We start from the raw sequence: 24,868 nt of genomic DNA, 5'->3' as shown, positions 1-24,868 counted from the left end.
GAGAGATTTTGAGAAAAAGAAACAATGATAAAGAGAAATAAAAAGAAATTAAAGATAAAGGGATGTCTCCTCCAAAATAAGAGGCTCTACAAGATGGCGGTTAGTGTTTTAGTCCCGATCCGAACAAGATGGCGGTTAATATTAAGTCAATATTTGGAACCACGGACCGAACGGCTTCGTTCACTTCCCTCGCCGCCATTGCTAAAACTACAGGTAGACCACAAATCTAAAACATTATTTAAAAATACCATGTCACGGCAAAAATAAAGCTTTCACCACATTTTTATTTTTTTAGGCGGTAAAAAAATCACATAAACGTACATCCTGCAGAGACTGGGTCGTTACTGGTGGGAGGCAGAATAAAACCCAATAACTGTCCAGTTTGATTTAGTAGTTTACTCCTCGGGTACGTGTGAAGTCCTCACTGTATGACGTTCATGCTATAAGCGGTGAGCTTCACCTCGATGCCACATTCACATTCCCTGCGGTTATAAAGCCCGGTTTGGCGCGGCTGACGCCATTTTTATCCCGACCCGATCCGGAGCCATGGCCATGCTCAGAGTGTCTTCGTATCGCCGGCTGTTTGACGACGACGGGCGGAGTCCTAACGGAGGGCCGAGGCTGCGCCAGGCCTCCGCCAGGTCAGGGTTCATCACATCCTTTATTATGCTAATACCGAAAAAAAAAAGATTCTGGCTGTTTTAACATTTATTTAAAAACGTGTTTGAACCACATGTTTAAATCTCTGCATAGCTAAATGTATTTTTCTATTCATTATTAACAAAAAGTGCAATTCTTAAAAAATAGGTTGTATATATACTGGAAATAAATATACAGTGAAAATAAACTTTAAATAATTTTCTATATTTTTATATCTAGTTTCTAGTGCAAATATTTTCTTATTTCAAGTACACTTGAAATAAGAAAATATTTCAAGTGTAATTCTTATTTCAAGTACACTTTATTTCAAGCACTAGAAATTAGATAAAAATATTTGGTAAGACTTTGTGTTTGTGTAGTGTGTTTACACGCAGTCCTGCATTAAATGAGACTATAAATATCTGAATGTTTGTTTTGAACAATGTAAGGAAGTATATAATGTCAAGCTCAGAGTGTAAGTACTGAACAGGAAGTTTCAATAACATGGTGGAAACAAAAGCATTTTAATAGAAACACACTGTTAGTCAAGGTTTTTACGTATAACAAATGTCAAATTTACGTTTTTGCTTCTTCAGTCCAGTTTCTGTGTTGCTTTTCTTGCAGGTGTGCCTCTGCAGACCAATGTGGCTGTGATAAGATAGACTTTGTTGCAGCCAAAGCTCTGAACAAAGTGGGTCTGGACCGGTTCGTCCAGGAGCGGACCACCATGGCTGCCCTCAACGACCGGCTGGTCAAACTCATTGAGTTGGTGTGGAAAGACATTAAACTAGAGATGCACTAATCCACTTTTTCACTGTCGACACCGGGAACAGTATCTGAGGTTTAGTTTCTGTTGATACGATCCGATACAGAAAAACATTTGAATTCACTTAAAATGCTTATTTTTTAAATAAATAGACATAAATGTACTGAATTACAAATGTATGTGTCAACTTTGCACCAGTACACCAAACTTAGATACACCAACATCTTCACAATAATTTGTTTAGTCAGTACAATTAGGAGTAAATAATAAACTGACAAAAACAACAGGTTTACTATCGCAATAAATCAATTAATCATATTTTTAAAAAAAGCTCAATTTCCATTGGTATGATTTATCGTTTTTCTCTTTTATCCATTTCTACCAAAAACTGGAAGATAAAAGTTTTCAGTCTGGTGATTTGGTCTTAACTAACCCTTTTATTTGAAGGATAATTTTGTTTACAGAAACTTAAGAATTATTTTTTTTGTTGTTTCTCTTGTTTTGTTTATTTATTTTGAGTATTTAAAATGTCTTCCAGTTCCAGTGTTAAATGTTAGTTAGAATTTAAAGTTCGTTGATCTTTGAGAAAATGTGTTATGTATTATGCCATCAGTATTATATTACTTGAAAGTGGTCTGAAACCAACAATATTATCGTTTATCGCAACAACTTCTGGGACAATTTATCATTTATTATCTTGATCAAACATTTTAAAATAAACTGCTACAAATTGAACTTTACAAATCCTAAAGTTCAATTAGGATTTGTAAATGTAAAATAACAGAACATAGAATTAGACTGAATAGATCTGCCATTATCGGTCGGGCTCATTGTCACCAATACCCGATCTAGAACTTCTCTCATTTTCAGAACCAATACAGATATTAAAATCGGACCGGTGCCTCTCTATTGACTGAGAAAGCTTTCTTGTTTTGCCTCTTCACCTCTGGCTCCGCTGCCTTCAGGCTCACTGTTTGGAAGAGGAGAACGGCTCTCTTGAATGTCAGATCTCTGATCTGGAGGAGAATCTGAACGGTCGACCCGGCTCCACCGAAATCACCTGCATTGCAGCGAAACCGAAGTTCAGTTTGGAGGCAGCGGTGGAAAAACTGCGCAGGCAGAGGGTAGGGTGTGTCTGCTGCATGTTGGCGAGGTTTTCTCACCTCCTATTCCCGCCCGTCCACTTCAGTCAGAACACATTTCAGTTCTGTCCGTCTTCTGACTGCAGGATGAGATTATTTGTGACACAGAGGAGCTGAAGGAAGAGCTTGAATGTCTCCAGAAGGAGTTTGAGAAAGCTGCACATCAGAGGATCGTCGTCCAACAGGGACAACAAGATGCTGCTGAGGTAAAATTTGTTCTCCGCTTTATAAAATATCAGATTTTCTTTTGCTGAATTTCTAAAACGAAAGAAAAACATAAACATCTGAGGTAGAGCCTTGAATATACGTGAGGAATGTGATTTAATTAAAGCTGCATTATGTAACTTTCATAAAAAATATATGTTTTTACATATTTGTTGAAGCTGTCATGTTGTGACAGTATGAGACAAATGATCTGAAAAAAAAAATCCAGCTCCTCTGCCTTCTCCCAGTGCTAAAAAGAAACAACCAGTCAGAGCCAGGGGGTGGGTCTTAGCGCTGTCAATCATTCTCATGCGTGTGCTGAAATCCTTTAAGTAACATAGCTACTTGATTGTGATACAAATCAAGTAGCTATGATTTGTATAGCTACCTGTAAAAAAACCCTAAAAAACCCCTAAATATTAAAGTTTATTTCCTTATTAGGAGTGATAAACCTGAGTTCTTCAAACAAAACTAAAGTCATAATAAAGTAGTTTGAGTTTCTGTAACGGATTCCTAATTTATAAGAGCTTTATTGTGTTTTAATAACGAAGGGAAAAATGTCTGAATGTTATTTTAATATGACCTCTGACGTAATGATGTAGTTTGGCCACTAGGTGGAGGTGTTGTCAAGCATTTCAGCAGCAGCAGCAGCCTGTAGTTGTTGTTCAGCAACCAAACCATCAACACGACTCCTCCTCTTCCTCACACCAGGCTGAAGTAATCGTCCCGCAGCTGGACCAGATGTGAGCGCGGCTTTGATTCCTCCCTTACAGATGTAGCACATTTCACGATGCTGCAGCGCCCCGATGCCGCCGCTGGCTCCGTTCTGACGCTCTGAATTGGTTGCAGCTGCAGGGCGACAATATTCGGTGGGAAAATCTGGCAGGGAAGTAGATGAAGAGCAGAGATGTGGAGGAGAGGAGGGAGCGTTGGACAGATTAACCCACAACAAACTGAACTTCCCAAAGAAAAACAAAACATGTCCGGTTTTATTATTTTGCACCTGTTTCGAGTCATGACTCTCAAAGTTTCTCTGGAAGCAAACTTTGTGAAAATGTCACAATTTCAGACTAAAAGCTGGTAAAAAAACATGAAAACTGAACCAATAATTTAATTTAATGAGCCCAAATAAATGATGCTTATTGTCAGAAGAGGGCAGAGTTCTGAATGCACTAAAGCAAGAGGAAAGAGAAGCCGGTCAAGAAATTACCCAGGAGTAAAAAGTATTCGGTAAAAAGTCTACTCAGGTACTGAGTACCTGATCAAATTATCACTTAATATTTAAGAATTACATCATCAGACGGACCACATTATGAAGCTAGGTGGAAAGTTTGGTATTTTAAGGACAAAAATGACAATAATTCATATAAAAAGAAAATAACAAAATCAGGCAAATCCAGAAGTTTTACTGAAGTAACAGTAAAAATACTTCATGATAAAATTACTCAGGTAAAACTAAAATTAATTACATTACTTTTCTACAAAAAACAACAAAATCAAACAAATTTGCTTAATTTTATTCTGATCTTTCAAAATTTTTAATTAATTACGTTTTTTTTTTTTTACACTTTTTTGTCCCGCAAGTTAATCGATTAATTGGATTTAAAAAAATGGCACATTCTGCAGTTTTTTCATTTAACACTTATTTTGTACAATAATAGAAATACATGAGAAAATTCATGTATTAAATTCATTTTTAAATGATAAAATTAACATTTTATTGCCTAAAATGCAGTAAAATAGCATTAACTTGGTGAACTCTTCATCATTTGTAGCAAAGAAATAATCTGAAGCTAAAAACATTTTGTTTAACATCTATGTACAGATCTATTGATTATCGCTTTTGATTAACTGATTAATAATTAGACAGCAAAAGGAGCTTAATAGGAGATTTTTTTTTTTTTTACAGAATCTGAACCAGGTGACCGATTTTTATTTACAAAGGATAATTTTTTATCTAAAATGCAAAATATATTTATTCTTTCACAGTTTTCTCTTATTTACTGCGATTCATATGTTTTTTTTTCAGTAATTGGCCTTTTTTGAGTCTGTGTTCGATTAATTGATTACTAAATCAGTGGATGATTATTTCAAAAATCGATTAATTGTTTCAGTGGTGCTGTGGAAGGAAATGCAGGTGAGCCAAGCGGCGCCCTGCGGGACGCCACCGCTCCAAAAACATCAGAGGATTTAAAAAGCAGAACCTGACGGCGGGTTTTCCTCTCGACGTTTCTACTTTCATCTGAGCAAACCTTAAAAATGCATTTAGTGTTGGATAATTGGTAATGTTTCTATAAATACTCTGTTCTGTTGCCCCACTTTGGGCGTCGCTGTCCAACCAGGTTGAGGAAAGTCGAAATATTAAATGTTCTGCCAAAATCCACCAGAGTTTTGTGAGTCGAGTTCAAGCAGAGGACAGTTTTACAGATTTACAAACACAAACCTTAATTCTTCAGGGTTTTTATTTCACAAAGCACAATTTTTTTTTTCCATTTTCCCAAAGAGGATTCTTGTGTGCAAATATAAAAGCCGACACTCCGACTGCATTAACCTTAAAAGGAAAGTGTGTGAGCCGAGACCCCCTGCTGATAAATGTATTGGGAGCTTTTGTTTCTACTTTTCCTCTGCAATGCGGCGTCTACTTCCTGTTCAGTGAGTTTAACCCAATTCACACCAGATACTGAAGCAAAAATAGACTCTAGAGCGAGTCTTTTTGTGTTTTAGTGAAGAGTAGACTCAAACTTTCCTCTTGTGATTGCCTCTGCAGGTGGTCGATGCTGTGACTGCAGAGTGTTTGGCTCTGAGGGACCAGGTGGCCGTCTATGAAGAACAGCTGGCCAACATGGAGACCCAACACAAGACGGTGAGACAAATCAATCAGATGAAGCAGAAAAATGTTTGAAATGAGAAACTATTTCTGTGGTGACAAACTCCAACCTTCAGTCGATTTGCTGAATCAAAAGTTACGTTCACACAGCAGGCTAATGCGACTTTAATCCGTTTTTTCTCCACAATCCTCATCTTTTCAACTCCAAAAAATCTGATCTTTGCCACTCATATATATGGGACTAATTCGGATCTGATTGTTTTCAATCAGATCCAAAGTCTGAACGGTTATGTCGCATTTTTATGGGGTAATTTTTCTGCCATAATCCAAGAGCACACATTTTCAGACAGTTCATCTCTTTTGTTCTCAAAACTTTGAATACTTTTACTTACATTTTCATTTTGAAAGCAGGACTTCATCTTTCTTCTCAAAACTTGTATTGTTTACTCAAACCTTTCTCCTGCTCTGCTTGCTTTTGGAACAAAAATGCACCGTCGCCTAGCAACTTCTCAGCCAATGCAATGAAAGTGTTGTACTGGGTGCGTTTGTTTCCTTCTAGTGGGTTTGCCTGTGTGGCACACCCACTGGATGTAGGGAGAAACAACGATGCCAGCTTTCCGCTAGCTTTGTGCTACTGATGGCTAACAGCTACTGGTCTTAGGCAGGAGTTTGTTCAGATCTTTCTCTCTTTTGGTTTGGATTTGTTTTGTTGATTGAAGGTTTTTGCTTCTATTTTGTTTTTTCATTTTGCTGCTCGTTTGCACCTGTCGGCCACCGTAATGCTTTCTTTGTTGTAGCGTTTGTCTTGGCTGCGGATGCTTCCCATAAATGTATGAAAATTATAATTATGAAATTTATAAAAGAGGTTTTTTTTTGTCCGTGAAACGGATCCCACCACTCTTAGTTCTGATCCAAACGGATGTTACAGGAGTTAAGATCAATCCTGCATAAAAAGTCGTTGCTGTTAGCTGAGCTTTCTTATTAGATTCCTTTTATGATCCTGTCTGTGGGCTCTCATTGTGAGTAAACTTTAAAATGGCGGCGTCCGTTACTGCTTCTGTAAACATTGGGCTGCTCTGTGACGTTCTTCTACCGCGCGTCGCTTTAGAGACGTAATCCGTTCACGCAGAAGTCTGGCTGTGGTTAGATTTACGCAACAAAATCTGAGTTGAATTGTGTAAATTATTCACATTTTGTAAACAAGACAAGAATCAGAATTAATTTTAATGTCGTTTACAAATAAAGCACAACAACATCTAAAAAAAAAGTAACTATCAAAGAAACAGAAGAACTGGGATTAAAAAATAACTAAACAGATAAATAACTAAATAAAGATCAGGTTTTGGATGGATTTGCTGTTTTCAGGGCAACTAAAGCTTTTGGGTGGAAACTATTTTTAGTCTTTCTGTCCTTGACTTTATTATTGGTAGTGATAAAATCACCTCAGCAACTTTTTTCCTGCAATTCTGACTACATAAAACAAAAATAAATGAGAAATATGGAAACACTTGATCACTTTTTTGTTCCTAACACTAAATTGTTCTGCTTCAAATAATCCGACTGTGCACAACTTGGTAACATAAAAACACATTTAAGGAATATCATTAAAAGTGTTTTTAAGGCCGTTATTGGGTTAATTCCTGTAAAAACTGTCAGTAGAAATAAATTAAAAGACAAAAATCAAGATAAAGCCTCAGTGGAAGTACAACTTTCCTCTTTTTGTCCCGTTTGCTTTCATCATGAATCAACATCCTGCAGATTAAAGGACAAAACGAGGGAGTCACCGATGAGTCAGACACAAATAACAGATCAGCTTCCTTCTGGGGGTTTCCACTTTTAATTATTTAGGTTTCTGTTTCAAATTTCTGTTTTCCATAGCAATTATGGATTTTTTTCTGCAAAGCTAAAATGCTACAAGTTTGTACAAAAAAGTGTTTTTCCTTTCATTCATGTGCCTGAAGTAAGTCTGAAACACCTTAAACTAAAAATAAGTTAATCTTTTAGGTATAAGCTGCTGAAATGTTTTTTAAGCATAAATATATTAACTATGGAAGCTTAAAAATATCTAACGCTCTAAATGAGAGTTTGATTGTCTAAAGTTAATGAACTACTTGATTAAAGGTGTGTTTGGTTCTTTTTATCTCACAACGTAACGACTTGAAAAATCCCTGTTTAACCTTTCAGCAGAAGTTTTAAAGTCCTTTGAAGATCCAGAAAAATTAGAGAGCAAAGCAGCGTTTAATCAGAGCTGTCCATCAGCGAACCTGGAGATATTAGCACTGTTCTCAATGCTTCACATCTCGGTCATTTTCAATATTACCTGTCACAAATTAATTAAAAAGTCTTTTTTCACTATAATAACCTGGAAATCTGAGGAATTCGGTTTTATTTGAAGGCAGTTTTTGTGGCTATTTTAAGATATTTTAGTTTTCATTTGAACTCGAAACAGAGAGAAACTTTAATGCATTTGGTGACAGCTGGTTTACAGCCATCATCTGCACAGTCTTTATATTTACCAAACACACAATGCAGCGAAATTAACTATTTGCTTGTTCTTTTGCCAAAATAGTGAAGCGGTCCTTTAAAATAACTTTGTTTGCATCCATGCGTCGTCGCTGCGCCTCGCAGCGATCCTCCGCCTCACCAGAAGATGACAGACGCAGCCCAGCCGAACCCGGAGCGGCTCCATCTTTCCCGCTGCTGCCCGGCCCTGAAACCCGCCCACTCCCTCTGGACCGCAACTCGCAGTGTGGGAAATGTGGCTAAACCTCAAATAAAAACAGAAATCAGTTTGCTTTGTGGACGTCCAATTTCTCCTGACAAATCAGGAGTCATTATTCAGCTGCAGAAAAATGTTGCATCTGAATAATGAAGGGGTAACTCCATTCAATGATGAAGAAACCCATGCAGAGCTTGTTGCTGCGCTGGAGGTGTGCTCAGCTTTAACAGCTTTACTCGGTTTATTTTACATAATTTCAGGCTCTTGTTCTCTCATCCACTTGGCTTTAATTGTACAGTTTTACTCGTCTTTCCAGTATCTCACTGGTGAGCAATGCTAACTAAACAGTTAGCAGCGCTAACATTAGTTTCACTGTGACGATAAAAAAAATAAAATTACAAGAATAAAGTCAAAATAATATGAGAACAAAGTCATAATGATGCAAGAATACAATTATACGAGTATAAAGTTGAAATAATACAAGAATAGTCAAATTATTATCAGTATAAAGTAATATTACAACTTTATTCTCAAAATATTAGGGCTTTATTCTCATTATTATGACTTTATTTCTATATTAGTTGAACTTTATTCTTGTGCGATTTTGTACTCGTAATACTACGACTTTATTCCTGTGATATTAGGAATTTATTCTCGTTACTTTGTTTTTCTTATTATGATCGTAGTTTCACTAACGCACTGAACTGATAATGCACAATAATACCAACATGGTTTTAGCAGAAGCTAAATCTAAAGCGCTAAATTCAATTCAAATCATGTCTGCCCTTGAAAGATTATAAACCTTAAGCACCAATTTAATTTTGACATTATATTTACATGTTCTATAATAATTATGTTAATGTTTGTATCTTATTTTATTTTGTTAATGTATGTTTCTTGTTTGAAATAAAAAATAAAAAGAAGGTGAGGCTTGTGCTGCAAACAGTTTTCATCCCCTTCAAAATAAGAGCATCAATTTAAACGGCTCCCTACTTGAAGAACTCAATAACCAAAACATCAACCAGAAGTCAAACTTTATTCAACTAAAAGTTTACAAAACAGCCAGGTAAGAATTTCTCTGGAAACATTAGATTAGAGGAAACTAAGAGTGCTGATGTTTTTCAAAGTTAGCAAAACGCTAAATTAAAAAATTTGCTCGCTATTAACGAATTAGCAGAAGTTTGCCAACCACATGATACTTTATTTATAGTTGCGACGTCTCGATTTCTTTCCTTTAGTTGGTACTAAAGGAAACATTCATGTACAGATTCTTTTGTGGAAAATACAAAATTATTCTGACCTAAAAGTTACAATTAAAGCTTTTCTAACAACTTAACTTAAATATCTCAGTGTATACATAAATTGAAGCACTAAATGGAAATAGTGAGAACATTTTCAGTTGTTTTCCAGGATTTTGCTGCAAACTCCTCAGTTCATTTAAATGAAGGAGTTTTAAATCTTTAAGGAATTGAAAATAAAGTTTGTTGGCTCCGATTTGTTCAGCTTCTTGTTTTTGTAACTTTTTTAATATGTCAAAGAGACAAACAGGAAATCAAAAGAATAATGAACTGGGTGCGCCGTTGCTTCTCGTACCATATTGAATAACAGTTGCTGCTTCATGAGGACCATCAATGTGCTTATCTATGTGTTGGATGTCCATGCAGGAGGTGCAGAGCCAGCTGCAGCCAGATGAAAAGGCGCTGGCTGCAGCTGCGATCAGGTTTGGCAGCCCTGACATCACCGCAGCCCTGGAAGTGAAGGAGTACCACCGCCAGCTGGCCGAGAGCCTCCAGGTACGAAACACAGAAACACGAAACATGAAACAAGGAAGTTTGATATTCAAGGATGTGTCCAGATAAACCTAATAAAAAAAAAACCTACCTTCATCCTGCAGAGTTTGGTAGTAGCTAGTTACATTTACCGGAGTAACTTTCTGGAAAAAAGGAGTATTTTTAGTCTGCTGTAATTATAAGTAATTGTATTTTAAAGTATCGATACTTTTACTTTATTAAAATTTCTGGCTGCATTTCCTTTACAAATGTAGGCAAAGCTTTGTCGATAATCTGCTAACATTGAAAAAGCACATTTTTGCAATTGCCATGTTTTCATTCAGTAAGAAACACAATTAAAACCACAAATAACTCATCACGTTTGTTCACGTGATGAGTTATTAAAAAACATACTGCGCCATCATCCTCCTGCTTCTTCCCGTCTTTGTCTTTTCCGCCAGTAAAAACACCTGGTTGGTTGTCATACTATCAGCTATAGCAAGAATAAATAGCTTCTTATTCTTGAGTAACAATACATTGAAGCAGTGCTACAGTTTTTGAGTACTCTATCCTCCTCTGTACAGTGAATAAAGCAGTAAAACTAGCTGACCAAACGTGTTGGTTGGCGCTCAGCTTGGGTTGCTAGGCAACGGGCTGGGCTGGCTGGGGTTGCTAGGTAACGGCTTAGTGCCCATTGATTCTCACTTAGCTCCTCGTTTTGAAGAGACCTAAGAACATTAACTTATAAGTTAATGTTCTTCTAATTAATGTTAATGTTCAATAATTATTGACCAAAATGTCTGAGTGTTTTTTAAGCATGTGGTCTGTTTTTAGAAGCAGCTAAGACCCAAATGGAGGTACAAAAACATGCAAAATGCAAATTTTACTCTTACTTTAGTCATTTCTTGGACAGCTACTTTTTCTTTTTACTTGAGTAAAATGTTCGTGCATTTATGAATCCTGAATTGCACGTTTTGGTATTTAAAACAATGTTTTGGTATGATTCTTATTTAATTAAGGTCCTTCTGACAGCTGCTCCTCATCCTCTTTGCTGATCACCTCCTCTTCTTCCCCCAACATAAATCTCAGCTTTCACAAATCATGCTGCGACACCCCGACTTGTTTTCTTTACCTCTTAGCACAACAGAGGAGGAGAACCTGAGAGTCGGGCTTGTAGTTCTGGACCCGGACGGAACGGCTTTCGTCCACCTCTGTAGTTGCTGTGGTACAGCACCGAGGTCAGGCTGGAACTCCGGTGGGTCTGACCCCGTCTGGGGTGAGGATGTCTGCCGGTTCAGAGGTCAGGGCTGTAATCAGACTGCAGGCCGCCTTCCCAGGCTCCCTCTCAGCTCCGGACTGGACGTTTCAGAGGCATTAGAGAAGAATATCTGATCCATTTTTATTTGAATCATCTGTGTGTCTGACTATACCGGTACAACCAGCCTCTTGTTCAACGCTTCGCTTCATTCAGAGGGCCTGGGCTCTCGGCTGTTGAGAAACGATTACTTCCTGGAGGCCTGGACTCGGTTGAAGTTTCAGGTTGTTTTCACACCTGGTAGTCCAGTAGACTGGGTCGACTGGGGACAAAAATTGCAACATTTTTACATTTTCAGCTGCTGTGGTTCACTTTCATATTGCACTGTGTCAAATGAACCAAATCTTTTGAAAGACATGTTCCCTTTCTCACCTGTGGTGGCGCTGCACCAAGAACCACTGAAGAAAATAACAAGAAAACCTGTGAAGAAGACGCTGAGCGCAACTTCTTTCTCAAAAAAGAAAAAAAAGAAGTACAGAATGGACTAGCATCAGTTTGTAGAGGTTGAAGGATTTCATTTTTGTGTTTGGCAAAAACCACAAACCATTTATCCTGCTAGCGATACGCTTTTGTTTTGGTTGTATTTACCCAGAATGCCCTGCGCTATTGTTCTTTTTCTGCTTTTGGAGGGATTTCCAGCCTGCTTTGCATTTACGTATCAGCATTCACTTCAGCTGAACTGACACTGAGGTTTTTAAACGGACCAGAATTTGCTTTTTTGTTCCACATCAGAGTTCGATTGCGCGTTCACATCTCCCCAAACAAAGTGGACTTTCTAGACAAATGAACTAGAGTTTAATTAAAGTGAACTAAACTAAACAGTTACTGGTTACTCAACCAGTAGCGTTTGCCTGTGACGTATGTCATGTGCCATTTTGACGCTATGAAGCTTACCGGAAATGGCCTGCGCTGCAAGCAATCATCCTCCAATGTTGAACCGAACAAGATGGCTGTTAATGTTACATTAATATTTAGAAGCACGATCAACGTGTACTGAACAGTTTCGTTCACTTCCCCCGCTGCTACTGCTAAAACTACAGGGAGGCTACAGCGGAGAAAACCAACGTCGTTATTCAGAGTTTCTTCTGTTCACTGATTGGCCCGGTGGAGAAATCCACTTCAATAGGAGAAAGCCCAAACGGATTAAAAATCTTAGCAAATGAAAATAAAACTAGATATTGTTGCTAGCTTTGGCCTGAAGCCAACGCTACCAGGCTCTTTTATTTCTGAAGACGATGTAAATTGAGCAACAGGATCTAATCTTTTGTTGCATTTTTTGTCGCTTTGTGGTCCACACTCCTTACCACTTGGTGGCAGTAATGCTTCCAACAGTTGTTTGCCGACCGCCATTGAAACAAAGAAGAAATCGCAGATGGAGCAACATTACAACAAAGTTGATTTGTGTAGGAAAGCAGTTGCCAGGCTAGTGTCTGTCCCGAAGTGACTGTGTTCTGGTTTTTCTGCCTAAATCCCGTCTATTTACTCTCTCCCTCCCACTCGGCGTCTTCCTCTGCCAGCTGGACGGCGTCCTGTCTGCGCCTGGCCTCAATTACGAGACACGATTGTCTCAATGTTCAAATGATTGCTGTTGGATTTAAACAGGAATGGTGATTGTTGGCTGCGTCCCACACACCTGTGCGCCCTCATGTTGCCTGTTTCGGCTGTTTCCCCTCCAATGTAATTACAAATCAGGTGCATGAAGAGAGCTTTGCTCATCCACCTCTCTGAAGGGGCTTTTTGCTCCATCTGTCAAAGTGCACTTACCTTACTCAATGAGACGCCTCTGTGATCTCTCTGATTTTCAACTTTGCAAACTTATATGACTGCTCTGTCTCCTAATCGTTTGTTTCTTCAGCTGGAGTTTGATGCACTCTCCTCTGGCAAAGGCGGTGGAAAGAAACTGGAAGCGAGAGGAACTGGTGGGTCAATGGTCAAAGACCCAACAGAGATAACTGATGTGGACGAGATGAAGACTCTGGTGAGTGAGCTTCCTCCTCTTATTAGCTCCATTAAAAGAGAAAGGCATCCAAATTACAAAAAGTGTAGCCACGTGAAGAAATTTAAAAGATTTTCTGGGTCAGATCAGGTAATTTTTACTTCTAAACAATCCCTGCAGACTACTGCAAGAACTCATGTGTGTCTTATGTAAGTATTAAATATAATTTTCCAGAGATCTTCGTTGAGCAGGAGCTTCCCTTGTAATAACAAAGATGTCTGTCATTTTGAAATTTCAATGAAAAAAATAGAAGGTTTTTCATAAATTGTCAATTTTCAGCTTGGGAATGAGTTGACAGTTGTACATTTTGCTCTTCAAATCTATTTTAAATGCATTGTCTTTGTTGGAAGACAATAAATAGTAAATTATTTGCAGAATTAAGCAGTTTTCAAGTTCAAAAGGTTTGCATATCCCGGATATAATATGCTGCTGAACTCTTTCTACGTTGTAGCATTTTCTAATTAAACCTAAATTTCCACAGGTTTCCACAGGCAATTTAGACAGCTCAGTTGTAGCACAAGGGGCCTCTGTGTAATTTCTTAATTCAGATTTCTAAATATTAAATTTTACTAACCATAATTAAGTTTAAGATATCTTGAATTAATTAGGGATGAGGGACTTTTCAAATGACGGTTCAGTGACCTCATTTGATATCTTGAAAGGTATTTTGAACCGTAAAATGAAATATTACTCTTACTAGTTGTAATGTAGATAGTCAAAAAAATATTTAATGTTAAAATGGAGTGCCACAGTTAAGGAGATAACTTCACTTAAGTTCTGTCTTTAGGTAAGGAGATTTTAGTCTGCCAAGGTCTGCTATTTTCAGATGGAGCTGTTTTAGGGTGTCTTGTCACTTTAAATCCACGTAAGCTGCTGCTGGCCACACCCTCCCAATTTAATGTTTGCACTTGGACATAAAAATGGATGCAAACAGATACGCAATTATACAACCGAACGTCTTTGAAAAGCATAAGTAGAGCGTCCTGCACAACCAACAAGAAAGCAGTAAGTGGTTTCTGGATGATAAGTCAACAACAAAACACTTGTCTACTTCAGCAGCCATTGTACAACACATATAGCGGTAAAACCAGCTGACCAAACATGCTGGAGTTTAGCATGGGTTGCTAGGTAACAGGCTGAGCTTTGATGGGGTTGCTGGGAAGGTTTTGAAATGGCACTTTTCCAGACACCAAAAATCACAAACTTATTGCCAAAAACGGCTAGATGTTTTTTTTAGCGCTTTGGCTGTTTTTAGAAGCAGTTGAAACCCAAATGGCTGCACAAAAACATGTAAAATTCACATTTTTCAAAATAACTTCCCTTATTTAGGTTCTTTGTACTAGCCATTTTGTTATAGATGAACAACATACTTTCATTTTTTTCACAAGATGGTTATTTTTCAAGGGTTTTGACATTTTTACCACCTGTGATTTACTGATATCATTTGTAAAGGCAAGAGCCACCACAGGAAGTAACCTTAAAGTTAAACTCATAATTTGTCTCCTTTTGTTAAAACACACTGGTCTACATCCTCTAATTATGCATTCTGAACTTCTTTATTGACAAAGATCAGATAAGAGTTAAATCCATGGGTTCGTATCACAGCCTGAAACAGAATGGTTTCCCACAGCAGGCGAGGAGCAGCTGAGTGACAGAGGCGCAGCAGTGTGGGAGATCCTGAGTGTTTACTCTGAAGACACTTTCAGCAGGCGATGTGAAGGGCCCGTCTGCAGCCCAGACAGGATTTATCTCCCTTAGTGGCCTTGGTTATTAACCACAGGCTTACAGATTGGCTCCAAAGTCATAAAAGTCTGAAAGGTTTATACACTCACTGCCTCAAGACATATGTTGCGATTTGAAAAATGGAAATAAATCTTTATCACCCATTTTATACCCATCCTCATACAAAAAGATCTCAGAAGATATTACAGAAAGATAATGTGACTCAGGTGAAGTCACCAGATGAAAACCACCTCCTTCTCAGATTCCTCTTGTTCTCTTTAATAATGGGAACTATTATGTAAAATTCACATATTTTACGTTTTTACACTCCATTTGGGCTTCTACTGCTTCTAAACAGCCACAGTGTTTAAAAGAAACAAACACCCAGACATTTTTGGGCAATAAGTTACTGTGTTTTGGTGTCTGCTTCAAAAGTGTCCGGATTGTTAAGTCACTTAGGAGTATATGCCGTTACCTAGCAACCCCTTCCAAGCCCACCTCCGTTTCCTAGCAACTCTTGCCAATGTATTGAATATTCTATCTGATGTATTATCTATTGATATTGATCACATGTCTACCAAGATATGTATAGTTTTTTTTATCTATTTTCCTGCTCTAAGCAGTGCTAACATTGTTTTTTGTTGACTTACCATCCAGAAACCATTTGCTGCATTGTTGCTGGTTGTGCAGGAGGCCCCACTTCTGCTTTTAAAAGATGTACAGGCATTTGCAGGCATTTTCATGTGTGAGTATAAATGTTGAGTTGGGGGCGTGGCCAGCAGCAGATTATTTGGATTTAAAGAGATAAAAAGCCATAAAAGGAGCTCCAAATGGGCAGAATTGACTAAACTAAAATCTCATTATCTAAGAATGATTTTGTAATCAACTTGTTTTGTGTAGCCCATAAATTTCCTAACCTGTTCAAGGAAGCATAACAGGTCATCTTTAACATCCATCAGCGGTTTCACCACAGCTGACCACATCAGTAGCAAACCTGGTGGGTTGGTTCTCATTACCGAGGCTGCGGCTCCACTTCCAGCTCTTTAAATAAACACCGAGCCTCTGAAACCACAGCACAGCTCCTCCACCATCATCCACTTCTCTCCAACATGAGCGCCGCTAAGGTCAGCCAGCGCCGCCTGACGGATGGACAGCTCAACTCGACCTGCTCTGCTTCCTCTCTCGCCTCTGATGGATGCTCAGGCTCTGGTTTCTCACTGAGACACAACATGACCAAACAAACACATTGCAGTGAAATCAGGCCCGACTCAGGACTGTATATAATAGAGCAGGCAGTGATGGCGTCCAAAGGCGCTGCTCGCATATACAGGCTTGACTCCACTCCACTCATCATGCCAGGGGGAAGGAGGAGAGGACTCTCACTTGGCTCGGCCGGTTTGGGGAGTCATCAGGAGCCAGGTTTTCCTCTGCTCAGATGGTTCCTCTGAAATGTGAGCCTGATCCCCATCTGGTTGGGACAGATAATTGTTGAACTTATATGATTGCTGCAATTACTCATGGCAGGGCAACACAGACACCGACACTGAGGGAGGGATGCTCCTATAAGCTAACCTAGGCTTTGTGTTTGTTGATTTTGTTCTTAGTAGCTCCAGCTCACTATTATTTTATCATTTCTAGGACAGAAATGAATCAAGTTACTGTGATGAAACAGTAAGCTGTGAAAGTGCTTATTCTGCATCCAAGGAGCCAGACTTTCTACTAATTTCTTAAAGTTATATAAATCTGGAGTTTCTCTGTCCTCTCACTGATATCCAAAGTTTTTGCCAAAGTCATCAAGTTGAAAGTTCTTGTTGGCCTCAGATTTTAAATTAAAAGCAGGACAATAACTTTACAGAAACATTTGACCCATCCAGCAAAAAACTGAACTCACAATATTTCAATTAAACAAAGTAGTCTGATTTTTAGGTGGAACAAGATAATCAAATCATATTTCCATTGACAGATTACTTCACTTATAACATGGGGTAAAAAGTCTTGTTCCAAATTAAATAATCCATCAATGGAACTAGCATTTTTTTTTAATCAATGGCCTGCATACTGCATGTTGTTCACCCATTTTGTGGCTTATAGGGTGTAGCTAAATTACAGTATATCTTTAGGGAAGAGATAAGTGTAAAAAATGATTAAATGCACAAAAACACAAAAATAAGTGTATTATATGAGGAGCTCGACTTACACTACTTCACTTTCATGAGTTTGGTGAATCTTAAGTGACTTAGGGAAACAAAATGTTTGTCTAAATGGCCTTTGTCCTGAGAAAGTGGTGAAAAAGCAACCTGAGTCCAAAGGAGTCAGAAACCTTTGGATCAAAACTTGATTGGTTTTAATAAATATAGATCAAAACCACTTTAAAGGAAAGTTGCTTTCAATACTTCAGCTCTTTTGTACAGCATTATTAAATGTTGCAAGTGTTAGTTTTAGGTAACTGTTCATTGCAGCTCATTGATCTGGTTTTATAAATTACAAATTGATCTCCCCTCTTCCCGTTTCGCAGCGATTGTAGGCATGAAAGTCTTACAGCTGTGATGACCATCGCAAATTATCCGTTTAATGCTGAAGCATTTCACCCTAAAACCACAAATGTGAACCTTGTGGTAGGGCAGGATGAATTGTCGGGGGGATCACCAAAGTCAGTGGGAGTCGTCATCTGGAAACAATGAATGTCTGCATGAATTTTGATGGCAATCCATTAACCATAGATCGAGATATTCCCATCTGGATCACATTGGTGGGGCATTGTACTGACATGGCTGTAAGCATTGTTAAACGGCTCTAATAAGGCTAAATCAGAGCTGAATGACAAGAAAATTTGGGATTTGTGGTCATCAGGTGGTCAGAAATATGTCTAAATACAGAATACATCCAACAATCATTGCATTTACTGCGTTTAAATAATTACAGGCATCAATATTTTATGCCAGATGTTGGTGTGTTGTTTTTTAATGGGATGTTCAAGGAATCAAGCACAATTTATGAATATGGGTGAATAAATATTCACCCATATTCATCATCTCTATGTTAAGTAAAGTTAGGTTGCTGATAATCAAAAGTTGATTCATCTTATATAGATCAATTTATTTAGCAAGAGGCCGACCATCTTTCAATAACATGAAAGGCTTTCATAATTCTGAATTTTAAAAAAATATATTAAATTTTAACATTTTGTATCAGCTGTATTAAATACTAACTGAATGAACACAAAATTGTGTTTTTCTCACAATAATAAACCTAGACATATTTATTACACAAAACAAACTGGAACCTCTTGGTTGCTAAATAGAAAAATAAGAGGAAAAGAATACAGAATAATACTTCCGTGAACTTTGCAACTAGTTGTTATGGAGTTGCCATGACAACAAGCTTAGCGGGTAGCTGGTTCCTATTACTCCCCTCCACTTTTCTGCCGTCGCCATTGACGTTGCTCCCGAATGCAACCCGTCTGAATGAGAACTTTTAAGGTGAAACTTGAGGAGTTTGTCCATTGTTTATATTTCAAAACGGAACTTCTTTGAGTGCATTTTGAATCCCAAACCGAACTCTAGTGTGGACCGTTTCTTTTCCCTGTTCTGGCATGGCCGCCATCTTTGATAATAATAATAATTTAAAAAAAAAATCAACGTTCTGCTGAAGAATGACCGGCAGCACCCTCTGCTGGATGGCGCCCAAACTACAACATAAAGTCTAAATGGACGTTATTAACCAATTGGAACGAAGTTTTTTCTAATAAACCATTAAATGACAGTTTTAAGTTGATTTGTTGTTTTTAGGATTTCAGAAAAAAGCACGTTAATAGCAGAAAGCGTCATAATGTAAATGGACGGCTGGTGTTGGGTGTCTTTCTGCAGATTTCGGAGCTGCAGAAGGAACTCGATGATCTGGAAAAGAGTAACGAGGAGCTGTTGGATGAAGTTGAGGTGAAAGGGGCTGTGTACAAGGATGAGGTTGAAGAGTTGGAGGTATGGGATTGGGACTCTTGATGCAGACTTTCTAACTTCACCTCCTTGTTTTTTTTTAAACACCCCAAATTGTCTGTTGTTTAGTTTACTATAACAGAAATGAAGCAGCAGGAGGTTGACTTCAAGTCCCAGATGAAAGAGCAGTGTGAGGAATACAGGGAGCTGCTCAGTCAGAAGATGGCAAGAGACATGGAGATTGCAGCTTACAGGTAAGAAAAGATGACGCCCACCTGCACATGAAAATAAACTCCAATCATCCTGAAGTCAGCAGATAAAGGTCTAATTAAGAGTTATTAGAAATTGTAAACTTTTAGGAGGCTTTCAGGAAAAAGTAGCTACTTCCTACAGAAGAGTCAACAATTTTCTCTCGAGAGTATTTCTATTGGTCAAGCTAAATTTGGTTTATTTGCCTTTTTACCTGGAAAACTCTCTGACAACCCAAACATGTCTGTCTGCCTGGTTCTGGATGAACTTGGTGGGTGTGATCCAATGTAATAGCGCACAGTTGCTAATCTGCAAATTAACTAGTAGTGGAGCTAATTTTGTTTAGCTCTTTTCCCAGCCTTGAAAATACACTTAGCTTCCCCTAAATTGATTTTTCAATATACATTATAATGAACAATATATAAACATAAATTCAATATTTAAGGGTATATTAGAACATATAAATTATAATGTCAAAATTAAATGCTTGAGGGTTGTAGTCTTTCAAGGGCAGATATAATTTGATTTGAAGTTACCGCTTTAGCATTAGCTTCCGCTAATTTCTGTTTTGATATATAGCACAGCAGTGTTAGCGGTTCTAATGTTAGCACCTGAGGGTTAGCATAACTAACTTTTCAGTCATACACAGAATATTTTTACTGATTTCTTTTTCAAATTAAGAGATAACTATGTAAAAGGGGGGCATGTCACAGTTTTTATGTTGTAGTTTAAAGCTAATTTAATCACAATGTAGCTGGCTAGCAGAAGGAAGGTACAGCTTTTTTTCCTGTGGTTGGTTGTGAAAACAATGTTAAACTTTTCAGCTTTTTCCTTGCAGGGTCTCAATCATAAGTACAAAGCTCACCGTTGTAGTAATATCTTAGCACACTCATCGTGCCGTTGCCGCAAGGGTTTACAGTAGAGAATTGGGAAGATTTATGGAAAGTTAAGTTTGATTGTTAGTGTGACTGTCAGTCAAAGGGAAGGCATGGTGGGTTTCTTTATTAAAAGAAAAACACAGCACAAAATGATTTCTCTGATAAGTTTGTCATCCTCTTGCATGTCCTCATTAAGTCTGGTTGCAGTTATAACCCACAGATCCTGACATCTTTTGTGAAAGTGTTTCTCCATGGTAGGGGGTCAGATGGAAACAGATGGTGCTCAACAATGTTCCCCTTTAGGAAGCGTCTTCTGGTGGGTTTGAAGAACAGCGCATGGTGGTCCCGGCATGTTTATCTTAGATTTTAATCTACTGGATGCTGAGTTTGATGTTTGTTCTGTATCAGAAAAAAATGGATATTCACAGTACCATGCGAAGATACTCTCACCCCGTGAACATTTACAGATATTAGCAGGTTAAAATCACAAACTTCACCGTATGTTTAGGGATTTTATCCCCTGAACACAGCAAATCAATGCTGATTAACATTATTTTTTTCCTTAACATCCCAGTTGTTTCTATGTGGTCCTACTATGGTTTTTCATATTTATTAAAATATATTCATCTTTTATTATGATTTATATATTTGCCCTGCCTTTGAGAGTTGCTACTTTATAAATTTTGTTGTGCTTTCTTGCACAATGACAATAAAGGAATTCTGACTCTAATTGTGAGAAAGAGGGAACATGAAACATGAATTTTTCACATTTTAGCTAAGAAAAACACTTATAAAAATCTGAACATGAACCACAACGAGTTGAACATGTTCCCGTAACTATGTTGTGTTTTTTCTATCAACGTAAAATTTGTTGCTTTGGGTACGTAAAAACTCATAACTACTTCAGAAATTGTCTGTTACATGTTTCGCTTTTGGAGTTTACCACTTTCCCCCAAATTTTTCATGTGCCGTTATACTCAATGTATCTGTTGAAACAAACAAACACGATGGACCAGTGTTTCTCAACCCCGGTCCTCAGGTCCCCCTACTCTGCATGTTTTAGATGTGCCTCTATTCCAGAACAGCTGATTCAAATGATTACATGACCATCAAGTTCTGCAGAAGCCTGTTAATCACCCAGAGATACAATTCAGGTGTGTGGCAGAAGGGAAATACCTAAAACATGCAGGACAGAGGGGTGGTGAGGACCAGGGTTGAGAAACACTGTGATGGACTATATTAGCCAGAGCTAACACCGTTAGCGGGAGCTAACACCGTTAGCGGGAGCTAACGTGAAATCTGAACAAATAGGAGGCTAATGAATGGATGTTTAAAGTCATAATGAAGCATCTTCATTGTAACACAACTCTAACAAATTTGGGTGAATGTTTTGATCCTGATGAAACCGTAAACATCCTGGTTTAGAAACTGGAGCTCTTTGCATTTCTGGGTTAGCATTTTAAAGCTGAAGCAGCACAAACGCCAACTTTTTTGGTTGAATACCATTTTTGTCCTCCTTATTTTCATTTCCTCTTGTCAGAGTGTCTTTTTCCACGAGTTCCTATTGTCTTTTACAGTAACTTTGACTTCTGAATTTCTTAACTCTTCTTCTTTCCACAAAAGCTAAATTTGTATATTGTGGACTTAACAGGTGAAGTTTATGGTAGTAATGGGAACTAGAAATGTTCATTTATTCTAATGAAAGGCTCCACTGAGGGCTTCTGAATGTATTTTGTTTTGTTTTTTTATGTTTAATGCTGCTCAGCCTCTCGTTTGGAGTCAAACCGTAAGACTTTTACTCCCCTCTGCATGTCGGTATGAAATCATCCGGGGGAGAAACTTAAAGTTTATTTCGTGGTCCATCTCACGTAGTTTAGCCTGGAAATCCGCAGTTTCTTTTTAAGATGTTCCTCAGACAGGCTTGACATCCATGTCCGCCCGGGTCACAGGAAACAGCTCCTGGAAGTGAAGCAGCTTCCTGCATATGGCCTTGAGGCTTTCTTGTCATTTCCCTCGGTTCACTAAGGTTGTTCAACCATCTGCCATCCTGCTATGTGAAGTGACGCACTTCTGCCATCCCAAGTCGTTGCCACAGACATCCTCTTGCCCCCCCTGCTCCCGGTGCCACCGCCTCTGACCTGCAGGGGGCCCTGCTGTGTTTGGAGCTGAGATCCATGAGAGTTAAAGGGGACCTATTATGCAAAATTCACATTTTGCATGTTTTTATACTTTCATTTGGGTCTCAAATGCTTCTAAAACCATCCAAGCACTAAACGCTCACCCAGACATCCTCACATTCATGACGAAGACAGTAACACTGATTGGATAAAAATTTATTGCAACTTTTTTTGATCCAAGATTACAGGGATCATCTCTTATTTAAAAGAAACTGTAGGACAATTAAATTCACACATATGCAAGTTTTTGTTCTTCCATTTGGGTCTCAAACCCCTGAAGTGCTCAAAGGATCCACTCAGCCATTTTAGAGTAATAATTTGACGTTTTTGGTGTCTGGAAAACGAGCCATTTCAAAAACCTCCCAGTTAAGTCACATTTGACGGGTACTGCTCCGTTACCTAGCAACCCCTGCCCTATTACCTAGCAACCCAAGCATGTTTGCTCAGCTGATTTCACTGCTCTACAATGGCTGCTGGAAAAAAACTAGACTTACCATCTATAAACCACTTGCTGTGTTCTTGTTGGTTGTGCAGGAGGCTCCACTTCTGCTTTTCAAAGATGCATGGTTGTATAATTGTGCATCTGTTTGCTGCCATTTTCACGTGCGAGTGTAAATGTTGGTTTGGGGCAGCAGCTCGTTTGGATTTAAAGTGACAGGAGTACCAAATTAAGCAGAATCAACAACAGAAATATCATTATCTGAGAATATGTTTTTGCAAGAAATGTAATGAACATATTTTGTATCCTAACCTGTTCAAGGAAGCATAATAGGTCACTTTTAGAAGAGATCTTACTCTCTGCTCTGCACTGCCCCTTTAATGTCAGCACCCCTCATTAGACTCATTTATTAATGCTCCACAGCTCCAGTTGATTCACACAGTAAACCCTCCTCCAATGTTTTCCCTACTTTTCTTTATATATTGGATGTTTTGTTATCCTTAATTAGATCCATAAATAGGAAATGATTTTTTTTTTGGTTTAAATGGCCTCCACCACACACACCAACTACCCCAGTTTGCCCTTACTGGGGGGCTAATGGCCCGTGAACGTCTTTCAGAGCAGCTCCAGCAGATGCTTGGTGCTTCAGTTTGCTGACAATGTGAGCAACGTTTGGCTGTAAGTCATTCTGCCGTCGCTCTGCTGCGTCACACGCAGATCCTTCCCGATTTACGTCACGCTGAGAGCTGAGCTCCACATGTCATAAAACATCTGGCTTCACTGGTTTCACTGGTTTAATCAGCTTTTGAATGAGTAGGAGGTAAAAACAACCTGAGGTGTGAAAATATATATGACAAAAAAAAACATGAAACCTGTTTATAGAAAACTGATTCTATTGAAAACAATTTTATTACTTAGATGATTTAAAACATTCTGGACGTCGTCTTGTCCGTAAATAAACAAGCACAGGATTTATTTGGACACTGCATGCTTTTTATTTAACTTCGGTCTTAAGTAAAAGAGTGAAATTAAATAAAAATATCCTCATATATTTAATTTTGAGCTCATATTGTTAACGTGCCACTTCTCCATAAATATCTGACAAACTATTTGTATCTGCTTGTTGCTGATATGTAAGTTATAATTACCATCTGACTGATTCATTTTGAAAACAAAATTACAAAGCAGGTGTTTGGTTTCCCTTCAGAACAGCCTGTGCCAGTTGTCTGCATGATATTTTACACGTTTTATTGTTTTTCTGTCTTCCAGGAGTCTGGTGGAGGAAGAGGAGGTGAGACTCTGCATCCTGTGACTCGGCTCGATCCGATGGACCTCTGCTGGATTCTCCCCTGATGCACAGATTGAAAAACGTACCAGAAAACTCGACAAACGACCCAGAATGAGCACTTTGATGAAGTTTAAGCGTAGCAGCTCTAGCCGCTGACAGATTAATGCCACCCAGAGGCCTCAGAGGCTCTAATAATCCTTAAAGTGGGTTTTATCTCTCTGATTCGCACACGTTTTGTTCCCTCCTTGTCAAACAAGGTTCAAATCTAAAGGGGCAGTATTGTGTAAAATCTTTTTTTTATGTCTTTATATAATTTTATAATGTTATTCCCTCATCAAAAACACACTTGGAGTGTTGTCTTGCTTTCATGCATGTTTGAGGAATCCTTTAATCTCCATGGTAACCATTCAGCTGTGCAAAACTCTTGGGTGGACCTAGCTCCGCCTTCGAAGACAAAGCTCCTCCTCAGAGATTCAGTTTCAGAGCTTCTGCCTCACAGAGCAGCTGTACTCAGCCCAGCTCCTTCAGACTAGCCAGCAGCAATTAGCAAACACCTGGTGGAACTCGTTATAGGAGCTACTGCTCAGTTCAGTGCTGGTAAAAACGTTGTTAAAAAGTGAATAAAGGAGCAAGTTTCAGACAGAGCAGGTGTTTTTAAAGAGACAGAGGCCCAATTTAAATGTGTTAAATTACAAAGTGAAATTTCTCTTAAGTCATATTTGATATATAGCATTTTTATAAGAACTGAAGCAAACATTGTTGCTTAATTATGCTACAAAATGACAAAAAAAAAAACCCACATAATA

The 24,868-nt window shown here is 38.4% G+C and overlaps 1 protein-coding gene across 1 annotated transcript; it reads left to right on the top strand.

The window, feature by feature from the left end:
• The first annotated feature begins 331 nt into the window (after window positions 1–331).
• Window positions 332–24,399, top strand: vimr2 (vimentin-related 2). Its single transcript, XM_007569683.2, has 10 exons — window positions 332–641; window positions 1,264–1,408; window positions 2,371–2,529; window positions 2,634–2,753; window positions 5,519–5,614; window positions 9,962–10,090; window positions 13,237–13,359; window positions 18,966–19,076; window positions 19,161–19,285; window positions 24,044–24,399. Exons 1-10 carry the CDS (start codon window positions 547–549, stop codon window positions 24,084–24,086), a joined length of 1,146 nt encoding a protein of 381 aa, XP_007569745.1. The 5' UTR covers window positions 332–546; the 3' UTR covers window positions 24,087–24,399.
• The last annotated feature ends 469 nt before the right edge of the window (window positions 24,400–24,868 follow it).

The sequence above is a fragment of the Poecilia formosa genome, unplaced genomic scaffold, assembly GCF_000485575.1.
Source record: "Poecilia formosa unplaced genomic scaffold, Poecilia_formosa-5.1.2 Scaffold244, whole genome shotgun sequence".
In the NCBI taxonomy this organism is placed as follows: domain Eukaryota; kingdom Metazoa; phylum Chordata; class Actinopteri; order Cyprinodontiformes; family Poeciliidae; genus Poecilia; species Poecilia formosa.
This window is presented reverse-complemented; position numbering and strand designations above follow the sequence as displayed.